The sequence below is a fragment of the Lampris incognitus genome, chromosome 5 (genome assembly GCF_029633865.1).
Source record: "Lampris incognitus isolate fLamInc1 chromosome 5, fLamInc1.hap2, whole genome shotgun sequence".
In the NCBI taxonomy this organism is placed as follows: Eukaryota; Metazoa; Chordata; class Actinopteri; order Lampriformes; family Lampridae; genus Lampris; species Lampris incognitus.
The window spans coordinates 8,990,393-9,014,268 of NC_079215.1; the positions used below are offsets into that span (position 1 = coordinate 8,990,393).

General features: G+C 42.4%; 1 protein-coding gene across 1 annotated transcript in view; it reads left to right on the forward strand.

The window, feature by feature from the left end:
- The first annotated feature begins 340 nt into the window (after positions 1–340).
- Positions 341–23,876, forward strand: part of crebbpa (CREB binding protein a) — an 83,457-nt gene continuing 59,921 nt past the window's right edge. Inside the window, exons 1-2 of the mRNA XM_056279514.1 lie at positions 341–534; positions 13,033–13,775. Of these exons, the coding sequence (XP_056135489.1) occupies positions 447–534; positions 13,033–13,775 (831 nt within the window). The 5' untranslated portion in view covers positions 341–446. The remainder of the gene's footprint in view (positions 535–13,032; positions 13,776–23,876) is intronic.

Below are 23,876 nucleotides of genomic sequence, written 5' to 3' on the forward strand. Positions count from 1 at the left end.
TTTTTTTTTGTTTTGTTCGTTCGCATGGAGAAAATCGTATTCGGGGTGATCTAACGTCAATAATGTGGGTGTTGGTTGTCGGATTATCATGGGGTGAGTGGCGGTGGCGAAGTGGGGCGCTGTTGCATCTCTTTTGAAACGTCGACTCGCCGCAAAGGAGTAGCTAACGCTAACTTAGCTGGGTGGCAGGCAATTAGCTAACCCCCCCCCCTCCGTTAGCCGGTTAGCTAACGCTAATTTAGCTGGGTGGCAGGCAATTAGCTAACCCCCCACCCCCACCCCCCCCCGTCCGTTAGCCGGTTAGCTAACGCTAGCGGGCTTACAGCTTGCTAATGTGCTAAGTAAAGAAGCCGCGGGTTCGACGGGGGGCGAAAACCTGCCTGTCGTGTGATCGTTTCGCACTTTTGGCAAAGCAAACGACGACTGCGAGATAGACCGCAACAACAATGGCTGAGAACCTGCTGGACGTCGGACCACCCAATTCAAAGCGGCCGAAGCTCAATTCACCTGCGCTGTCAGTGTCGGATGGACCAGGTAAGGAAAGGCCCTTTTAGGTGTAACTGAATGTGCACCACATTTCGTTTGTTGACGTATAGGTGGAAACTTAGTTGCTCTGCGGGGCTAAATGTGTCACGCACCGCAGCGGGACGATGTATAGTAAACGATCCAGCGCAGTAAACGTAGGTGTGGGGAATAGAAACGAAGTAGTCGTAGGTGCAAAGAATCAAACAAAACAAAACCCCGCATTCACAGCGACGGTGGTGTGGTCAGCAGACCGAGGTACCTGGTGGCGTGGCGGTGCTGTGTAAGGCATGCGGACGGTGGTGCAAGAAGAGCCAGCAAGTAAAGTAAATACAGGTAAACGTTGCCACTATGAGATGAACCCCTATGGTCGGGGACCACTCGCCCGCGTGATCGGGGAAATTAAAGTCCTTCATACAACCTTGGGGCATTCTGCGAGATGTGTGGCCGTTGCCCAGTCTCTTGCCCAACGCTGGGATGAGAAGTTTGTGCGTGCTGTAAAGCTGCTAATGTGTATCAGGGTTATCAGTTTTTCAACGTTGGTGCACGTTGGCTCGCAAGAGGTATGTCAGACTCGAAACTCTAACCTTGTATCATTGGGGTCGAGTTGTTCCTAATTCGTCTCCGTTACAAAGTTGTACAGAAATGTATTTCGCCGTGGTTGTCGATGCATTGTAATAAAACGCAGTAGACTGTCAACAATCACCAAGTCTGAAACCATAAAAGCAGATCCGCTTTATGCTGCACTCCCAGGTCGGTTTATGTAACCTTCATTCTTGCCACTACATTTCAGACTTAAGTGTTGGTTGTGTCAAGCCAGTTCTGCTCAAAATTGGACGTCTTTTATGCACTTGCAACAGAATCAAACCAGCTCTGTTAACTCATCAAGTGTCAGGTGGACTGGAACCACACTCGATCTTGTGGTAGGCGTCCATTTGTTGAGAGGTTTACTCTTAAATCTCTACCCTGCATTGGGTTCTACCAATAAGCATGCAAGCACTTGATCTGGATAAGAAACATGAATACAGGTGGCGTATTGTGAGACTACTTCTGTTCTTCGCATGCCACTTTTTATGCTTACCAGGTATCTTGCTTTCAGTTTTGGGAGCATGTGCATAGACTCAGTTGTTGTTCCTCGATTGCTGTTGCCGTTTGCTCTTTTGCACTCTGCTAAGCAAGTGTCGGTAGTTATGAAAATATTGAAGTTGTCTGTATAATGGTCCATTATAATGGTCAGTTTGAGGAAAAATTGAAAACGGTGATCACAACATCATTGATTTCAATGCCTGTTGCACATGGCAGAGGTGAACTACATGTCACTGATGATCAATAACTAGACATGCCCAGACCCTATCTTTATAGACTTAAGATTCTTGGCAGTTGCATTAGTGACTTAACAGATCCTATGAGACAATGCCATGCTGCACCTTCACCAGCAGTACTTACCCGTAGTCAAAGAGTCTGCCTGCTCACTATATTGACGGTCACGCCTGGTCCTTCCCATGCAATACTCTGCCCCAACATTTGCCCTGTGCCTTCAGTTGAGAGGTCGGCCTCGCGTTGCATGCTCTGTTATAGAGTATACGATATCAAATGTTTTTTGAGTGTGCATCTACATATTTACTTGCCTGGTCATACATTTTGTTTCTCCAATATCTCTGTGTTTGGTATGTTTCTCTGTAGAGTTTTGGGACATTTATGTGCAGAGGGGAGTTTCTTTTATTGATGTGACGAAGAGCAAACATGAGCACCCTCTCCCCCATTCAGGCCATCTGTCACCTCAGCAGGGTCCCTCTACCCTCTTGCCCCTTTCTGTCCACAAATAATGCACTGGCAACATGCACAGTTTTAAGCAAGTTGTGTTTTTAGCTGTAGTACTTTTACTTGGGCAGTTAAAGAAGTGGTGCATTTTTTGCTATTTAAATTTAGGAAGATCCTGCAGATTTTTAGATGTACTGCATTTTGGTAGCATGAAGTTTTTGGTGAGCCTGTCTTCTTGCCTGTACTGATAAATGATTTGTCCTTTTGTACTTTGATATGTACTAGAACTTTAGAAGCATCTGTGTGCAAATTGGCCATTTATTCACATGCTTGGATAAGTTACATGTCTGCGAAAGTGACATGTCCGAGGCACTAAAGCTTGATTTTAAAACCTGGCACACAACAGGCCTCACTGACTCCTCCATTGCATCTTCCACTGTCAATCATAGATATTGTGGTTGGGCAATATGTTAAAATGTTCCTACCGGCCACCAACAGCCTAACAATCAGAGATTGCTGACCCCCCCCTCCCCCCCAGCGCACCAGCCATTTTTAATGAATGCAATCATGAAAGAGCTTGTTGCGAAAAAGAATACAAAATCCCCTATTTTATTGGGATCATTTTGGTTTTAAACCGGATGCAACCGGCAAGCCAAAGGACCTAAATGATGTAATTTGCCGTCTTTGCAAACGAGTAGTTCCGGCAAAAGATTCTAACTGCACCTACAGTTTTTGGTCTACTTCTCAAGTATGATTATGAATTGATGCTGCTTTTCAGCACCAATCAATCAGACAGCAACCACTAAAGACAGCTTAATTGTCATTTAGTCACTGCAATCACTGCCCTGCAGTGTGACTCATCGGAAATCAGTGCAACAAGAATGTGCATATGGCCCAACTCCAACTGCCAGGTCCTCTTTGTGCACCCTTTGAATTGTGCTTTACAGCTTAATTATTTACCAAGTTGAATTCTTGAGGAGGCAGACCATTAAATTAGCAAAATAAAAGGGCAAAATTTGTGCAAAAAAAAAAATGCCCAAAAACACCAACGGGCCGTCTGGAGTCAGCCAATTGCCAATATATTCGTCCAGTCGCCCAAGCCTAATGGACATGGCAGTGCGCTGCTTTAAAGAGATCTCACCCCCACTCAACCCTGCATGTTCACTTACTGCTGTCCAAATGGCACGTTCACAGCCCACCAGGCAGACAACAAGCTCATGACGCAGCCTTTAATGGAGCCATTTAGGCCTTTGCCTGCAGGCAAGGAGGAACAACCCTGAAAAAATTGTGGTGGACAGACCTTGCATGATGACACGCAATGTCATAGAATCTTTGATTGCTTTATTAGACTGGATGCTGGCAAAATTAAGGAAGATGCCCTCGCCCCATGCAGTGATCTGTTAGTAGCTAAGACAGATGGATTGGTGTGTGTGAAGGGGGTGTGTCACACGACTACTCCTGCAGTGTAATGCATTCATGAGTTTTTATTTTTTCTGTAGTCCTGCTTAATTGTTGGTGCGAAATGCCCCTTGCCACACATGCCCGAGCTTATAATAAATCTTGTTACCCCTGATCTCAATCCAGTCTTCTCCCAGTAGCGAATGTTGCCGTTTAGTCTGCTACTTTTGGATTTCTGTACTAAAAATTATGCTAATGTGGCAGGATGAGGAAAAACAGTCCGCCACACTAAGAAATATTGTATTATCAGTGATCAGTCGGTTACATAACTAAAACATTTTTGTTGGTTATTTTCCTCCAAATTTGCGACATAAAGCTGAATGAAAAAAAATGTTGGCACGCCACATTGTGATTGTGACATTCAAAATTCACTTCAAAGTCATATAACAAAGATTTATAGCAGGGGTGGCTAACCATGTGCCATGGAGAGCCATGTGTGTGCAGGTTTTCATTCCAGCCGGACTCCACACCAGATGATTTGAAATCACCTGATGTGCCATTGAGAGCCATGTGTATGCAGGTTTGCATTCCAGATCTGGTGTGGAGTCCAGCTGGAATGAAAACCTGCATACACATGACTCTCCATGGCACATGGTTAGCCACCGCTGGTCTATAGCATTCAATTTCCCTCATCCTCTATGCAAGGATGAATAACATGCAAGGTCATAGAATCTTTGATTGCTTTATTTGACTGGATGCCATCAAAATTAAGAAAGATGACCTCGCCCCATGTAGTGATCCATTAGTAGCTAAGACAGATGGATTGGTGTGTGTATAACGGATGCAGAAAGGGAGAATGTAAAGATGACAATGTAAAGGTTTAGAGAGGTTGGCGTTATAAGGCATGGAGTAAGAGCAATTATTCAGAGGACTAAATTGGGAAAAACAGAAGGCGCAGCAATAGAATTAGGGCCCTATGATTTCTGAGATGTGGAAAACGGGCAGAATGACAGAATAGAGACATGAAATCAGATATAAACATGGAAGTGCAAGGAATTTTGGAGATTTTGGGAAGATTATTGCAAAATTTGTGAAAGCAATAGGAGTGTCAATTTGTCTTTAGATCATCTGTTACTCTGAAACCCTGTCGCGCTTTGTGTCTTTGTGCACGTGCACTTCACAACATACACACACATGTAAGTAAATGCACATGGGTTTGATATATGGGATAGAGAAAAGATTGTCAAACGACCAGCAGCTCAGAAGACAATGTCAAAATAACCTTAACACGGCATCAGCAGCTAAATTCAGGGCAGAATGTGCTAAATACCCTTTTGCATCTGTGTAGTAAACACACTGGGTGTTAAGTGTTAAACTTGTTTTGGCAGTGTTGTACGCCATGAGCATTTTGTTACTGTCGCTAATAATTTTCCTCCTAGAAAGGTTCAGCCAAACATATGAATATTAATGACATACAGGTTAAGTAGTGGTTAATTCTAGCGTTAAGGTTGACTACACTGGTAAGTCTTGCTACCAGGTGCACTCTCTATACAGATGCAGAGGGACACTTTGCACATCATAAATAATCAAACCGAGAAAACCAAAGGTGGGGAGAAAATAAAATTGAATTTGAGAAAAAAACAGATTTCATATGATTCCTACAGAGCGCTTTAATTGCGGGAGTGAGGAGAAAATTAAATTCCGAAGGAACTCAAGGTTTACAAATGGGAAAGGACGATCGGGTCACAGAAATTCAGGCGCCAGTTAGGGGGCTGAATGAAGTCCTGCTTCATGGAGCAGATCCCAAACTGATGCTTTAGAGATGATTGAGATGCTTCAGTAAAGGGTGGCTTCCTTGGTGTCAGAAAGGGTTAGAGAGCGTCATCTTGGCTATGTGACCCACATCATATGTCCCTTTAATACACAATACTAATCTTTTATTAACGTGATTGATGAAAAAAGAAAGCTGAAAGTTATAGTTACAGTTATGGGAAGGATTGTCATATAGATTACTCTTCCTTGATTCTGTGGTATTGGTGGTGCATGGTCGTTCTTAATTGGTGGGACCATTTGTCTGATTGACTCCAATAACAAACCAAATTCTGGCATGCTAATTACTTATGTGACCCCGTGTGATTGGCATTCAACTTCTTTGAGGGACGAGTGCCATCCAGCCACAACTAATTGGTGCAGTAATAAATCTGTGATGCCGTTAGCTGTTTAGGGCAGCACCAGAGAAGATCTTATTGGTCTCCAGTAGCCTTGCGATTCTCCATGTCCCCTGCCACCTTAGAAGGTGAAAAGCTTGAATATTTCTTGCCCCAAGGCAGCCACATGCTGCCCCACCTCCCTATATTTTGGTGCCATCTTGGTAATTGCGCACGATATCTTGGGTGATGTGCACACTAACAACGGATCAGTTTGAAAACGCATCTCATTTTCTCCCATTTTGACCTTCCAGCCACACTGAAAATGTATGTTTTCAAATACTCTCTCCAAAGTAGCTAAATATGAAAATGCCAGTCTCGTGGTAGTGAGGCTAGGGACGATGACTTCAGAAACTATTACTTGATTATCATATCACATGTTATGTCAATGCTGTAAAACTGGTTGGTGGAAATTGCGTAAAGCTGCTGGCTCAAGTGGCCAGCACATGCCCAATAGAAGGGAATCCTGCCAGGCATATTCCCCTTCTCTGGTGCTTGGACTTAGGCAAAAAATCAGCTGAGGAGTTAGCACTCAATTGCAGTATAAAACAGGGTTTTCAAAGTTTTTGAATCACCTCAACCATGAGAAATCCTTGATCATACAGTCATAACTGTGCAAATTATTAGGCTGACAGGCCCAGTAGTAGCTTAGTTTATTGGTTATTTGACAGGGACAACGCACAATTTTACAATTGCGCCAGAGTTAGCTGGCAGCTAATTTGCATCTGCAGTCCCTTGGCAGACAAACAAACAACAATTAATACAGAAGTAAAAACATAATACATAAGAAACCTATTGGACAGGCAGACAAAGAACAATCGAGTCAAAATAAAAACATGACAATACATCAGAAAACCAATCTCAAAAGTTATAAGTACAATATGATCTATTTAAAAGAGTGGATATAGTAAATAGCAATCTGGCCTATATGACAACAACATAATAAATATGGATTTCATCTATTCAGCAACAATAAATATAAATAGTAATCTGACCTGAAACATCAATAAATGACAATCTGACCTAAACTATGACAACAGTTATAAAAATCAATCTGGCCTATTCAATGGCAAGAAATATAAATCACACAGTCTACGGTCAGGTTGCACCTGGGCTGGTTCCATCCAGAACCCTAGGCTGCTCCCGACTAAGAAAAATATAGTAACTACTCTGAATAAAAAGTAAAACAAAAACCTACTAATCTAGTAGTAAAACAAAAACCTAACAAAAACCTACTAATTTAGTATACAAGATTAGTAGTGGACAGACACGTGGACAAAAAAAAAAGTGTTTTTTCCTGCCATTATAAGACTTTTGCACCGTGCCGAAGTCAATTGAACAGGAAATATGAGGGGAAAAAAAAGTTTTTTTATATGCAGCGCTCAAGCCAAAAAATTACCTAATAAAAACCTTTAGCCTGTCTGTGGATGTGCAGCCACATAGGCGGACCCTTGCATGAATGCCACCAATATGAACTTGTGCGTGGAAAAAAAAAAGTTTACTGTGCGACCATTTTGGTCTAACCCTAACTTTATCTTTATTTTCATAATATAATAAAGCTGGGTAAACCGTTTATGGTTGTGCATGCACGACTCACATCTACGGGCACTCGGATCAGGCAGTGACACTATGCATCACTTCCTGTTTTGACTGCAACCCAGAGGAATTTGTTCCTTTTATAACTCATATTTTTTTGGATGATCAAAATTACTTTATTAACTTTTGATCATGTCGCTGCCCAATCCGAATCGACTGTAGATGTGAGTCGTGTATGCGCACCGTTGACTTAGATCCGGCAACGACAGAGAGCAGCGTTGGTTGAGCGAGCTAGAGAGTGAATGAAGAGAGGGATCGGCAATGGCGAAAACAATTGTTTTGTGAAGGTTTTTAATCACTGTAACCACGAGAGGTTCTTCATCATACAGTCATAACTGTACACAAAAACTTTAGGCTGATAGGTCCAGTAGTTTGCGAGATTAGCTGCGAACAGACACACAACACACACACTAGGGGTGCAATGGTACACAAAAATCATGGTTCTGGGTGTCCGGTTAGCGTAGTAGGTCTATTCCGTAGGTCCATTCTGTTGCCTGCCAACACGGAGATTGCCGGATCGAATCCCTGTGTTACGTCCGGCTTGGTCGGGCGTTCCTACAGACACAATTGGCCATGCCTGCGGGTAGGAAGCTGGATGTGGGAATGTGCCCTGGTTGCTGCGTTAGCGCCTCCTCTGGTCGGTTGGGGTGCCTGTTCAGGGGGAAGGAGGAACTGGGGGGGGAAGCGTGATCCTCCCGCGAGCTACGTCCCCCTGGTGAAACCCCTCACTGTCAGGTGAAAAGAAGCGGCTGGCGACTCCACTGTATCGGAGGAGGCAGGTGGTAGTCTGCAGCCCTCCCCGGATTGGTAGAGGGGGTGGAGCAACGACCGGGATGGCTCGGAAGAGTGGGGTAATTGGCTGGATACAATCAGGGAGAAAAAAGGAGGAACCCCCCCCCCCCTAAAAAAAGTAAATCAAAATAACTATTCCGTCAAATAAATAATAATAGAAACACATTAAGGTGCAGCATTTAGAAGATTTAACTACTTGAACTGAACTGTACTTGTATTCACATTAGCAGCTTTCAGCTTCACATTAAGACTGTGCAACAATCCCAGCTTGTACTCGGATTCATTGTATTTTCATGTTTTTTTTTCCTCAGAAAAAATAATTTGTCTACGTTGTTTGCAGAAAGGGCGGATCTGCTGGCACTAAGCGTTTGTCATAACTACAAGGATGCGCTGTGCTAAATTATCTGCATCCTCTCCGTGGCGTGCGTGTGCGCGCGCATGCTCAGTGGGTGGCTGTGAACGTGCAACATCCATCCGTTTGGGAAAGTTGCTGGGTGGGTGGGGGGGGGGGGGGGCTCTTCAGTTTTAAATGAAATTCCGCGCACACAAACATTCTGCATGTGCAGTGGTTAAAACAACGCTGTGTTTGTTCGGTACACACGCGTGCCGAACCGAAACACCCATACCGAACATTTTTGATACGAATATGTGTATTGTTGCACCACTAGCGCACACACATGCAACCAAACGCATAATTCCCTCCAGGCTACATGCCTGGCAGGGATGATGATCTGAAACGCTCTTGTAGACATGTTTGACTAACATGAAAACGTCCATATGCGAATGCAAGACAATACTTTACGAAAAACTGAACTGAGAATGAATTGTGATTACGCTATGCTGTGGACCTTGTTTGTGATTGGCCGATTGTTTTCAAGGGACATGACGGTATATAACAGATTCTGCAGTTGCTGGGTGGACATGAAATTAGTATAATGCCTGTGAGCAAGACTTGTGATCAGTCACAAGTATGTGAATTCTCCATATACTCTGGTCTGGTTTACTGAATCAGGATTATACTCTACTTGATGCAGGAACATTCGTTCATTCCAGGATTGTCCCAGAAGGCGTTTTAAATCATCCCGTGTCAATGTTTTACTGCCCCCTGGACAACAGAGCCCCCCATTAATCTCGAGCCCTCGGTTGTCACTGGAAAGCTGGATATTTTCTGCTGTCTGAATAGCTCACTATCAAGAAATGTGCAGTATAACTTTCAGCCGTGCCAGATTGCTTTATTTGCCTTCGCAAAATTGGTGCTTCTAATGTATAGTGTGCTATTATCTGAGCTGATTTTAATTCACGATGAGCTGTATCCAAGTCACTTTTACTTTTCTTCTTTTGCCACTGTTTTCTCAAGCTCGCAGATCTTCCCCAGAGCGTTCTTCCTCTCCAGGAAGGAAGCTTAAAGTATTGTTTAACACTAGAACAACCAAGGTGGTCATTTTGACCGTTTTGGATTTTCAAAGTTTAATAACTTAAAAAAAAAAACCAAACCTGCCGCTCCCTGAATGCTCCTTAAATTGTCTATATTTGCATTAAAATGAGTTTTAGATCAATTGCACACAAAAAAAGTTATGATAAGAGCTACCTAAAACGACCGTGACTAGTCAAAATGACCGTGTGTAATTTGCGTGTCATCGTACGCGTCGTGTCACTATTTGTGACACTTGTTGGTTGCGGGGTGCGTCATTTCCTTCGCGACGCTCATCGCTCTGTCCTAGAAACACACTAGCGTTCTCCGGTGCAGAGTAATGGTCTAAACTTGATTTTTGATTCTTTCCAACATGGCTTGGTACAGCCGCCGTTTCAGACGCACCATGACCACCACCGAGACGTTGCAGTATTTACAGGGGTTGGACAGCAGTAATTTTAAATTGTTTGAAAAATAGTATTAAATGTTAATTTTGGTGTCAGTCATTTCTTAACAGACATACTAACATATGCAGTTCATTAATATCTCAATTGGTTATTTATCTTGACAGAATATGGAGTTCAGAATGACCGCCCATGGTCGTTCTAGTAGTTTTATTTCCAGTCGTTGTTTGGGACTATTTCAATGGTTAGTTTCAGTTCTTTTTCACAGTTCATAGGCCTTGTTATATTTGTTAGATTAGCAATATGTGTTTTCCGTTTTGTTTTTCAGGTAATATTTTCACTTATTCGATTTTGCTATTCAAGTTCGACCATGTCTCTCGGAAGTTTAATTTGTTTAAAAATAGTATTATAGTTGTTAAAATTTTAATTTTAGTGTCGGTCATTTCCTAACAGTCATACTGACATGCAATGCATTAATATCTCAATTTGATATTTATCTTAACAGAATGTAGAGTTTAAAAACCAGCGGTCATTTTGACCGCCCACGGTCGTTTTAGGTAGGAGTGAAATCCCGGTCGTTCTCGTGTTTAGAGCTTTGATCAATGACATTCCCTGTGCTTAATGGTTCTCTTCCCCCTTGCTGTGATGCAAAACTACTAGTGAAGACTGGCAGGCAGTCAAGCAGGCATGCGACACCTGTCTCTCTTCGGCTAGACACTCAGCCTTGGGACAGGATGACAGACAGCTGCAGTCTGGACCACTGCTGTGGCTACCAAAGCTGTGGTTGGGGGCTATTTATAGCCGCTAACTCCCAGACAGGAGCCACTGGGAATGGAACAGGAAAAGGAGCAAAGGAACGGCCTTCTGGGAGTAGTGTGCAGGGAGCTGAAGTAGAGAGGACATATTGTAGTGGGGTGTAATGAGTAGCACATCCCTTTCCTCCTGCCATCGACAGCATGGTCCTACCAAACCAAAACAGTACTTTGCATTTTGGTCACCAGCCAAGGAGCTCGGGGCAAAAAAGGAGTGTGTGTCTCCCCATTCAGAAATGAATGCATGGCCAGGCCCAAATACACTGGGTGTGAGAGTTATCCAGACGGCCTTGGGCTTAGCTAAGTAGATGGGGAGAGAGAAGTGGAGGGGGGGGGGTGGCTCTTCCCTTCAGCCCAAGCCAGGGCTCCTCTACATGGAGCACCTGCTCGCTTGATGCCAGGGATGGACGGAAAAGCTGGGAGGCTGTGTTTACTCAGGGTAGCACACGAGCCATAGTCTGGATCCAGCCTGAGTCTTAGTGAAGATGTCCAGCAGCAGCAGACTACTACCTCCCACTGCCTTCTTGGTCTTGTCTTAACACATCCTTAAGCACTGGTCCATAGTTTACATCCTCCAGCTGAAATGAGAAGCTTTTCATTTGTGGGAAGAAATCCTTTCATCCATGATAGTTGCTAGTATACCTTAAAGAGCCAATCTATGATTTATTTGACCTTGTAACATTGAGATACGTTTACATCATTGAAGAGTTTGAGTTATGGATTGAAAATAAGCATCTTATGTCTCTCTCAACTAATGGTAATTGAAAATATGGGCCTTTTACTCATATTTTTACTGATGAAAACGAGCATTTTACAGCATCAAAAAACATTTGAAATTCAAGATTTGGCTGTCATTTAATAATAGTCCTTATATTCAGAGATTAAGGGACCTGTCAATCAATTTCATAGTGATAGCGGTTTCAAATCCTGTGTTTTATATTTTGGTAGCAGGGTGACCCTTTTGTTTACATTCAAATTAAGGATTTTACCTTTTTAAAATTCAGTGATACTGTTTTATGAGCCAACTGTTTTTTATTTACATCTTTTTTCCCCTCCAGTTGTAATTTCCCTAATTGTATCCGGCCACTTACCCCACTCTCCGAGCCGTTTTGGTCTGTGCTCCCTCCACCCCTTCTGCCGATCCAGGGAGGGCTGCAGACTACCACATGTCTCCTCCAATACATGTGGAGTCTCCAGCCGCTTCTTTTCACTTGACCAGTGAGGAGTTTCACCAGGTGGATGTAGCACGTGGGGGGATCACGCTATTCCCCCCAGTTCCCCCTTCCCCCAGAACAGGCGCCCCGACCGACCAGAGGAGGCGCTAGTGCAGCGACCAGGACACGTAGCCACATCCAGCTTCCCTCCCGCAGACACAGCCAATTGTGTCTGTGTCTGTGTCTGATTTGAACTGAAGATCCCTGTGTTGGTAGGCAACGGAACAGACCGCTACGCTACCCGGATGCCCCCATACTTCCCATTTTAATCACTTTATCTGCCTCAAACAAACCGCAGTTCCCCGGGCTGTCTGCATCACACTTCCATGATGTTGTGACATGAATGTAGTCCCCTGCCCCCTCCACCCAGCTGGAACTCATGAGTGCTGCTCATTTCTCACTGCTGTCACTCCACGTTTGTCAGTTGGCTTCAGCACGCCTTGATCACCCAGTGTCTTGTTTTTCTATGAAACTGCAGGAAGAGGTCAGGAGTGCAGCAGTACTAGGCATGTTAGCTCATTAGTTCCCTTTATTGGGAGTGCCGCGAAGGTAAATGGATAAGTGAACTGATATTCACTATTAGCGTAAGGTGTGTTGAGTGGCTGACAGTTACTCACATTTCTAGGTAAAGAATTCTGGGCTGAGGTTCCTGTAGTAATGGGGGGGGATGAATAATAAAGGGTGCCTCCCTCTTATAATAATTTGAATTTTACTGTTGTGGCTAAGCATGTATGCGCTCCAAATGGCAGTGAATTAGCTGTAAGCTTTTTGTCTGTCAGTGATTTACATACGAAATACATTAACTGCTTCTCTTTTTCTTTTTTTTTCCTGCTACATATTTTCAGCTCTCCCTGTTTCCCTTACTGTCTTTTGCTCTCACCCTCACTCATTTTTGTCTTTCTCCTCTCTCCATAGATCTGGGCTCCCTGTCTTGGGATGATTTAGAGAATGACCTTCCAGATGAGCTGATCCCTAATGGAGGAGACCTGGGCCTGATGAGTGGCATGCCCCCCAACAGTGGAGCTGCACCAGGTGCTGGTGGAACAGGCAGCACATCAGTGAGCCTCGGTGGGGGAGGTGGTGGTAGCTCTATTGTCCCAGATGCAGCTGCCAAACACAAGCAACTCTCTGAGCTTCTGCGAGCTGGCAGCACCTCCAGCCTTACAAGCACAGGGCTGAACTCTGCCAGTCCTCAGGCTGGTGGCATGGGAGCCCAGTTGGGCACGACCCTGGGGAAGAGCCCTCTGGGCCAGGGCTCCCCCAACAACCATCCTTCCCCCCAGGGCCAGAAAACAGGAACGACTGCAGGCGTAGCAGGGCAGAACAACAATAACACTGCATCCATTGCCCTGAATGCAGCAAGCTTTAACCAGACGATGTTGAACAATAGCCAGGGCCATGCTGGGCTCATGGCCCAGGCAGGGCAACCCCAGCCGGGGCAAGTAATGAATGGTGGCCTGGGACCAGGGTCTGGAGCAGGGAGAGGTCGTGGTAGTGGAGTGGCAGGCATGCAGTACCAGGGACAGACCATGCAGGGGGCAGCACCAGGCCCTGGGGGAACAGGGAGTGCATTGGCTGAGACACTTACACAGGGAGGACAGCAGATCGGAGCTCACACCACCCTCAACCCAGCCCAACAGGCTGGCAACATGAACAAGGTGAGTCACATTCCCATTCACACACTCTCTGATCTAACCATAGCCTTTGCTAGGAGTGCATTCAAAGTGGCGTTGGGTCGGACTCCTTATTTGTACAGAATTATTAATTTAGGCAATTCCCTTGGCAGATGTAGGTTCAAATAATGCATTTTACATTTGGCAAAAATAGCCTTTCAGGCCTCCAGCATCTTGTGTTGGTGTCATAGCTGTGTGGCCAAAAGAGCATTTTAAAACGCAGGCCTGACTGGAAAATGAATTGTCCAGTTTACAACTTTGGGTGGATCCAGGGATGATAAAGTGGGTAAGATGCAAGATAGCAGACAATAATGGTGTTGATCAGAAATATAAGATCGTTCGTGTTTTTTTTTTGGGGGGGGGGGGGCAATTATCTCAACTAAAACAAAGTCTAGCACTAAACTGAACAAGGCTTGCACAATCGGCTATACGTATTAGAGCTCGCTCATAAGGGCATTACTGAAATGTCAGTTGATTAGCTGTCAGTGCAGTGTTTCCCACAGGTCTGGAATAAACTTGTGGTGGGGTGGGTCGTGTTGGCTTTCATCCATCAGCACAAAAATTGTGTATTAGTGATATTAATCTAGAGCTGCAAAGGCATTATTTTCATCATGGATGAATCTTTTTTTTTTCCGATAATTGATTAACCATTAAATCTATAAAATGTCTACAAAGTAATAACAAATGCCCATCACAAGTTCCAAGTCTTAAAATTGTTTACTTATTACCAGCAGACAAAAAAAATTCATTTATTTTATTTTGAATTGGACAAAAGAAAACAAATCTTAGCATTTGTAAAGCTGTAACCAGCAAATGTTTGGTCTATTTACTTGATAAATAACTAAAAGAAGTAAAATAATTGTAAATGAAAAGTAATTGGTTAATTTTCTATCATTTGACAAATCAATTAATCTACTAATTAGGGTTGGGTACCGTTCACATTTGTACCGGTACCTGGAATTCAGTACTGGTACCTGACAATACCTTTTTCCGGTACTTGAATTGGTCTTTCGGATTTGGGCTATTTCCAAGGCTAACACGACGCCGGGCGCCATCTTCCAAAGATCAGAGGCATTGTTTGACAATTAGCTAGCACTTTAGCCATTGACTTAGTCATATAGTAGCGTTACATTTGCCTTTACCCTTACCTCATTACTGAGATGTTTAAAGAATGTGATCGATTTGCATCTCACTGCTGCAACCCAGGCCATCCTGCGCCTCTTGGTTAAGTCCTCCATGTTATTTCCTTTGTTTTGCTTCCAAGAAGGGAAAGAAAAAAGCGTAACCCATTCTCGAGTTTAATACCGGCGCGATCGTGGGATTTACTGTGGCAATTCTTCACACAACAGGAACGCCCAACCATCTCGCCTGCGTGCACTGTCTAATCTAATATTTAGCTATATAACCAATCTAACCTAAAATGTTACCTTAAAAAAAAATGTATACCTAACCTAAAATCTTACCAGAGAAAATCTGTGATCTTAACGTTAATTTGAAAAAATATTTGACGTACTAATAGAGTTATTAAGAAAACTCTGTGCTAACAGCTAACAACAATGACAAGCGTTACTTCGAAGATGGCAGCGTGTAACATCACGACCGAAAGACCGATTTCAGCCTTAAACTATAAATCCAAACTTCTGAATTTCAACATTGTTGTCTCTGTCTATCTATCTATCTATCTATCTATCTATCTATCTATCTATCTATCTATCTATCTATCTATCTATCTATCTATCTATCTATCTATCTATCTATCTATCTATCTATCTATCTATCTATCTATCTATCTGTCTGTCTGTCTGTCTGTCTGTCTGTCTGTCTGTCTGTCTGTCTGTCTGTCTGTCTGTCTGTCTGTCTGCCTCTCTATTTCTATTTCTCTCTATCTATCTAATCTGTTTTAAGAATATTTTGTTGTAACACAACACACCAAATGTAACCCCTCCCTGTCTTTCCTTCCCAAACACGTCCCTACAACACTATAAACATAACCTTTAATCACAGCCATGATTTGAGGGTTGAATCCAGACGGTTCTCGCCACATACAACGCCAGCACTACGGAGTCTGTGACTTCAGTGCGATCAAGTCCATGCAACAATCGATGATCAGATAAAATCCATAAAATAGTACAGGAAAACCATAAATTCAATTAAAATTTGCTAAAAGTTGAAAGGCAAGGAAACGGAGCAACAAACAAACCGTCAGCTGATAACCAGAAATACGGATACGCAGAAGAACACAGCCAGAAAATAATCGTGTTAAATTGTTTACATGGTACAGTTTTTCTTTTGATTGGTTTATGAAAAGGTTTAAACTGCCACTCTTCAACCGATTGGAATTTCGATCAGTTTTGGCCTATTTATTTTGATTGAGGTGTTTACATGGAGCATTTTTATTCTGTTTGGGCTTTTAAACTGGTTATAATCAGAATATTAGGCTCCATGTAAACATAGCTTGTGTTGGACTTGAACAAACTATAGGTTTAAGGGCCAGGTAACGTAGTCTTGCTCTCTCTCTCTCTAACTCTCTCTCACCCAGATGCGCACTTGCAACGAGCGGTAAACTGGGGGGGGAATTTTTTGAAAGGCTCATAAGGAATCTTATAAATATTTATTTTAATCCACAACACAACCCGTTCTCAAGATACTGAACTTTGGCAACGATTGATCTAACGTGAATAGGTACTCGGTAGCACTGATGAAATTCAGTAGGTAAAGTTAAAAGTATTGAGTTCCATACCCAACCCTACTACTTATTGTTTCAGCACTGTATTAAACTGTTTTTTGTATCAAAAATGTTTGTCAACCTAGTTAGTTAATCTTTCTAATTTTGATAATGGGTACCCATGCTAATGAGCAGCACTGTTGCCATGGTGATAAAAGGGCATGTTTTCTTTTTATAAAATTCGAAGCATCTACCAGTCAGAATAATTGTACAATAAACAGCAAATGCTTGTGAAAACACATAATTTACCCTGATGTCTCTGTGTTGCTCTGCATTCTTTCACATACGGATTGTTTGGAATATGTGATTATTTATCATGGTGGTTATAGTAAAAAAAAATTGTTTTTCATTCTGGGCAACTACATTTTTTTCATTCAAATTAACATATGAAAAATAGTGTATATTGAGCGGAACTAAGGTCATGTTGAGTAGAGCAGACACTACTTTGCCGCAGTGTCTGCCCTGCAGCCACTTGTTTAATTCTGCTTTCTTGCAATCCTCTGCCGAGTTAATGCCACGCAAGAGCTATTGGTTACTGTACAAATTCCAGTACATCATTCAGTACTGTTCTTATGAATATTAATGTTGATGTCTGGTTGTTATCAACAACGAAAACATTCTATTAATCAGATCTGATGGTCTTGGAAATCTTTGGCAATACCAGCAATGAGCAATTTTTTACATTGTGACATAAAAGGTACCTTTTTAGTGGTATCAGCAAGAACCAATATCAAAAAGAGGTACCAGTATCAATACCAATATAAATAAATCCATCATGACACCCAACCCCGCTCTTGTTAGTCCGTGGTGCAGAAATTTGTCCAAGCTGTAGGTGTCTGATAGTTTTCTTTGAAAGACCAAAAAGAAGAAAATTACAATAGTCTCGACTATTGTAGACTAAACTTCTGACAAAGCATGTCACAGTCATTCTGGGAGAAAAGAAACCTCCTTCAAGTGATTGAATTGAATTATGTTTGTGCACCCAGTGCCAAAAAGTTTTGTTCAGACTTGCTTCAAATATTAAACTCTTGTCGTGCAAATACAATGTGGATTGTTGGCTGAAAAGATAATATTCCTCCTTGAAATATTGAGAAACGAAACACATTTCTGAATGTTCTCACTTGGCTTCAACACAGTCCAATGGGGTAACCTTTAAAGTCTTTTAAAAACCATTAAATATCTCCTTTTTGAGAACTTGGAAGATCACAGTACACTCGCATGTATCTTTATTTTGTTTATTTATATAAATTGATATTTTAAATGAATGAATGATGACTTATTTGGGGTTTATTTTATAATTTCCAAACAACATAAGCTTTGTTTTGTCCAGATTTAAGGATACTTTTTTTTTTTTGTCAAACCACAATTTTAATTTTTCCATTTCTATTGTGGTCACCTCCAAAAGCTGCTGTAAATTCTCACCAGAACAACATATATTTGTGTCGTCCGCAAATAAAACAAATTTCAATATTTTTGGTATCTTGCATGTATCATTAAAGTACAGAATGAAAAGTTTTGGACCTAAAACCGACCCCTGGGGTACACCACAAGTAATATCCATGCATGATGATTTATGTTCGCCTATCTTTACAAACTGTTGCCTGTTACTTAAATAGCTTATTAGCTAATTCTGACCCACCCCTCTGATACCATACCTTTCAAATTAATCTATTGTGATCAATTGTACTAGAAGTTTTTTTTTATATTTTTTTTTTTATCTATAAATATTCCCACAGTAAACATTTTTTGGTCTATGCAATTAGTTATTCGGTGAGTGCCAGAGATGTCGATCTGTTTGGTCAAAACCCATACTGGCTGTCAGTCAGCAGATTGGGCAGCACGGTGGCCCAGTGGTTAGTGCTGTTGCCTCACAGCAAGAAGGTCCTGGGTTCAAACCCCAGGGTTGTCCAGCCTTGGGGGTCATCCCAGGTTGTCCTCTGTGTAGAGTTTGCATGTTCTCCCTGTGTCCGCGGTGGGTTTTCTCCGGGTGCTGCAGTTGCCCCCATCATCAAAAAGAAACATGCATGTTAGGGTTAATACTCCTGTCTGTGCCCCTGACCAAGGCAATGGGAGAGGAACTGTAGTTGGTCCCCAGACGTAGCATCAAGGTGGCAGCCCACTGCTCCTAGCTACACAGATTACAGCTAGGATGGGTTAAGTTGCAGTAACTGGATTTCCCCAAGATGATTAATAAAGGAAACTTAATTCAAAACTTAATCTCAATGAATTTGTCTAGTCTAGCAGCAAATTGTTTTTCCAATATTTTGGAGAATTGTGACAATAATGAAATCGGTCTGTAGTTTGTAAATTGGTGTCTGTCTCCGTTTTTATATAACCGTATGACTTTTGCAATTTTCATTTTGCTTGGAACTTTACCAGATTGAAAGGACATGTTATAGATGTGGGTTAGTGGTTTTGCAATACCTTCAATTACTGTCTTGACTGTTGTCATATCAATATCACTCCAGTCAGCAGATTTTTTGTTCTCGCATTTGTTTACAATGTCCACGATTTCCTTCTCTTCTACTGCTTAAGGAAAATAGAACTTGGATTTCTGTCCCCATAATCGTAATCGTACCCCTTTGTGATTGTTGGTGTGTCATTGATTTTTTTTTTTTTCGGCCAGTTTTGGGCCCACATTTACAAAGAATCTGTTGAAGCCATTGACCACGTCTCCCATGTTATTTATAGTCTCAGCGTTATCTGTAAATATTGAGGGCAGCTTGGGCTTCTAGATCCGTTTCTGTTCAACACATTTCATATACCTTTAGTGTTGTATGTATTGGTCTCTAATTTTTATTGTAGTATTCCTTTTTGCATATCCTCATAATGTTAGTTAGCTTGTTTTTATATTTTTTTGTAATTTATTTCTGCTTCAGTGGTTCTGTGCTTTGTGAATTCTTTATAGAGCTTATTTTTTATGACAAGCATTACATACGTAGTCCCTTTGTGATCCATGGACTATCTTTATATTTCTGTTTACTGTTGAATTGTTCTATTGGGCAATTTTTGTCACATAAGGATTGAAATGTGTTTAGGAATGAATTGTAAGCTCTATCAGTTTATTTTTTCTTTGTATACTATATTCCAGTTATGTGTTATACCCTTTTTACACCAAAATTGGCATGTATAAGCGAGTTTTTTAAACGCAGGTAAACCCGCTAAAAATAGGCAATTGACTCCTTTCACAGTGCCAGCAGACCCAGGTCTGACTGCAAGCAGACGAGTTTGCCTTTCCTTTTTTTTCTTATGTACCATCATCTTTGACGTCATGACGTTCGTGATGTCACGACGTTCGTAATGTCACGAACGCGCCAGAAAACAGGGAAGTAAACGGTAGAAAGCAGCATGGAAGCCAGAGAGACAGTGGTTAACGTTACTTTTTTATATCTTGTATCAGTCTCTCTTTCAAACCATACAAACTCAGCGCAGACTGAACGATGTTCAAGACGGTTGGAATTTGTGGCTGAGATGATAAGGAGTCGCAGAAGTTACTGATGCGAAGTTGCCGGCGTGATTTTATGACGCGCGGACAATGGCGCTACGTCATCGCACAAAGTGTCCACCCGGGTGTCGCATTTACATCAATGCCAATCGGAGGTGGCGCTGATAAATACCCGTGTCTACTGCAGTCATTTGACCTGGGAGTGAATGTCGATTGTACCCTTTTACATTGACCACCAAAGGCGGATGTTAGCGGGGTTTTTGGCCAGTGTGAAAAGGGGCTTTAGTAATTCATTCTTGAAAGCACTCATGGATTCCTCTGTTCTTACGCTTATGTATTTAATGTTGTTGGGAGCATTTGTTCTACCCAAAATTACCGTCATAGACTAAAAATTGGTAGATGGTCACTGACGTCGTTTATTAAAAGCCTGCTCTCAGTGTTGCCTTCTGTAATGTTTGTGAATATATTGTCTATTAAGGTGGCACAGCGTGGTGTGATTCTGCTAGGTCTAGTGATTTTAGGATATAAACCCAAATTATACATTGTATCAATGAACTCTTCTGTCTTATTGTGCTTATTTGGATTTAACAGGTCTAAATTGAAATCCCCACATATGAACATATTCTTTTGTGTTGATTTTGAATAAGTTTCTTCTATCCAGCCCTTAAATATTTCAATATTTGACCCCAGTGATCTGTATCTTCTTTTTTTTTCCATACAGATTTCAATTGTGATATATCACAACACATCATCAACTGTTGACATAACTTACCACCTTGTAATTGAGGCTGTTGCTCACATACAAAGCAGCCCCCCCCTGCACTTTTTTTCCTCCTGTTCTTATTAGACAGTTCGTATCCAGCTAACTCAAAGTTAACACCTTTCTCAGGGCTAATCCATGTTTCAGATATAGCTATTGTGTTGAATGGATTCTGGAAGTGACTTATGCCCCTTTTACACTACATGGTACCGGCTCGACTCAACTCTGCTCGCTCCTGTGTCGTTTTCCATTACCGCAGCAGTACCTTCTGGATTTTCGACTCGCCTTTTTTTTCCAATTTTAAAATTTACTTTTTAAGATAACTCTGCTTAGACCGCTTCGGTATTTAAAAATGCCGGGTGATATCCCATGTGCGCATTGATGACGCAGTGACGAGAAGAAAAAAAAAACCGCAGTGATGCGTTTCTCTGACCAATCAGAGGTCTGCATTGATTTTGGTACCCGCTCCAGTTTTTTTGGAACTTCGACAAAGGTGGTACCAGAAAAGTGGTAAGAGTTAGAAAAATGCCGGTACTTTCCAGTAATGGAAAATGAAAAAAGGGCGAGTCGAGTTGAGCCGGTACCATGTAGTGGAAAAGGGCCATTAGATATTCTTTGATGTTTTGGAAGTTGGCATATAGGCTTCTGCTGGTAATGTGGATAATTGAAATTGTATGATCTGATTTGACTATCATGTTAAACTGATCATCAGTGTAGTATAGACAGTTGTTGATGTTGAAGAAATTATTTTATGAATTTAATAGGTTTATTCAATGTCTATTCAGTTTATCCGATATGTTTGAATGGTATGACAACTAAAGGAATGGGTGTAGCAAGCAAAACATATTTGCAAAAGTACAAAATTCCTTTTTTTTAGGGGGGGGGACCCTTGTTCTCCCCAATTGTACCTCGCCAATTGCCCCACTTTTCCAAGCCATCCCAGTCGTTGCTCTACCCCCTCTGCCGATCCGGGGAGGACTGCAGACTATCACATCTCCTCCGATACATGTGGAGTCGCCAGCTGCTTCTTTTCACCTGACAGTGAGGAGTTTCACCAGGGGGACGTAGCACGTGGGAGGATCATGCTGTTCCCCCCAGTTCCCCCTCCCCCCCGAACAGGCGCCCCAACCGACTAGAGGAGGCGCTAGTGCAGAGACCAGGACACATACACCCCCCCCCCCCCGCAGACACGGTCAATTGTGTCTGTAGAGACGCCTGACCGAGCCAGAGGTAATACGGGGATTTGAAACGGAGATCCCTGTGTTGGTAGGCAACAGAATAGACTGCCACGCCAGCCGGACGCCCCGCAAAATTCATTTTAATAAGGTCTAGTGTAAAGAAAGTAGTAACTATTCTATAAGCTAAGTTAGTCGACATACTAACAAACATGACTGAATTTATGCAGAAATTACTTTTACATCCATTTCCCAAAGTGAATCTCTTAAGCTAATGTGAAATGAAGAGAAATATAAGATTGGAATAGTGCACTGTGTACAAGCGTGTTGGTTGTTGCCATGTATATCATGCCACATCGTAAAAATTCAGACTCCAATTTTGAATCCGATGCTGTGACTAGACCGCCTGCTTTTTGGCCAAACTGGCTTGTTTGACAAGGTTTTCAGCAAGACTTGGCAAGTGAGTCAATGGTTTCATCTGGCTTTGGGTTCTTGGACATGAATAGCTTCCCCTTTTAAGCTAGCCAATTGTAAAGACATAGACTTAAACATGTTAAAGGTACAATCTTCAATTGATGCACACAGCAGCTGTTTTCCCCACTCCTGCCATTGTTTTGCTTAGACTTCTTCAATATTTTTTGCTTTATTACTTGTGAACGAAAAAACTAGCCAAAGCTACGTTGCCTTCAATTGCTTTTTAAGCTTTCAGTTGTCTCCATTTCTCAAACAAATTCATAATGTTGCCCAAAGGGGAGATATGACATGTGATGTCAGTAGAGTATTCATGTTGCAGACTCCACATAGCCATGATGGCGCATGTCAATATGGATTGGACCTTTAAAAACAGGCCAAAACTCTACATGTGCTTTATGAGCTATGTAAGTACTTTATTGTCTTTGCTTGAACTACTATTACTTTTGGCTGCTCCCGTTAGGGGTCACCACAGCGGATCATCCGTTTCCATCTCTTCCTGTCCTCTGCATCTTCCTCTGTCACGCCAGCCACCTGCATGTCCTCCCTCACCACATCCATAAACCTCCTCTTTGGCCTTCCTCTTTTCCTCTTCCCTGGCAGCTCCATATTCAGCATCCTTCTCCCAATATACCCAGCATCCCTCCTCCACACATGTCCAAACCATCTCAATCTTACCTCTCTTGCTTTGTCTTCAAACCGTCCAACCTGAGCTGTCCCTCTAATATGCTCATTCCTAATCCTTTCCTTCTTCGTCACTCCCAATGCAAATCTTATCATCTTCAACTCTGCCTCCTCCAGCTCCGCCTCCTATCTTTTTGTCAGTGCCACTGTCTCCAAACCATATGACATAACTGGTCTCACGACCATGTTGTAAACCTTCCCTTTAACTCTTGCTGGTACCCTTCTGTCGCAAATCACTCCTGACACTCTTCTCCACCCGCTCCACCCTGCCTGCACTCTCTTCTTCACCTCTCTTCTGCATTCCCCGTTACTTTAGACAGTTGACCCCAAGTATTTAAACTCGTACACCTTCGTCACCTCCACTCCTTGCATCCTCACCATTCCACTGTCCTCCCCCTCATTCACCCATATGTATTCTGTCTTGCTCCTACTGGTTTTCATTCCTCTTCTCTCCAGTGCATACCTCCACCTCTCCAGGCTCTCCTCCACCTGCACCCTACTCTCACTACAGATCACAATGTCATGTCATCCGCAAACATCATAGCCCACGGAGACTCCTGCCTGATCTCGTCTGTCAACCTGTCCGTCACCATTGCATTGTCTTTGCCTGAACAATATAATTTGAAATGCCTTTAAGTCTGTATGAAACTTGCCGATGATAGAGTTCATGTAGGTGTTAATTGGTCAGTTAATGAGTGCGGAGATGTACTACGGCTGACAGTAAAACTGTCCATGTATTGTTTTAAATGGCTTAATATATTCGCCACTACAAGCCTCCCAGCTCTTGGAGAATGGCAGTTAAGAGCTCTCTCTCAAAGCCTATCCA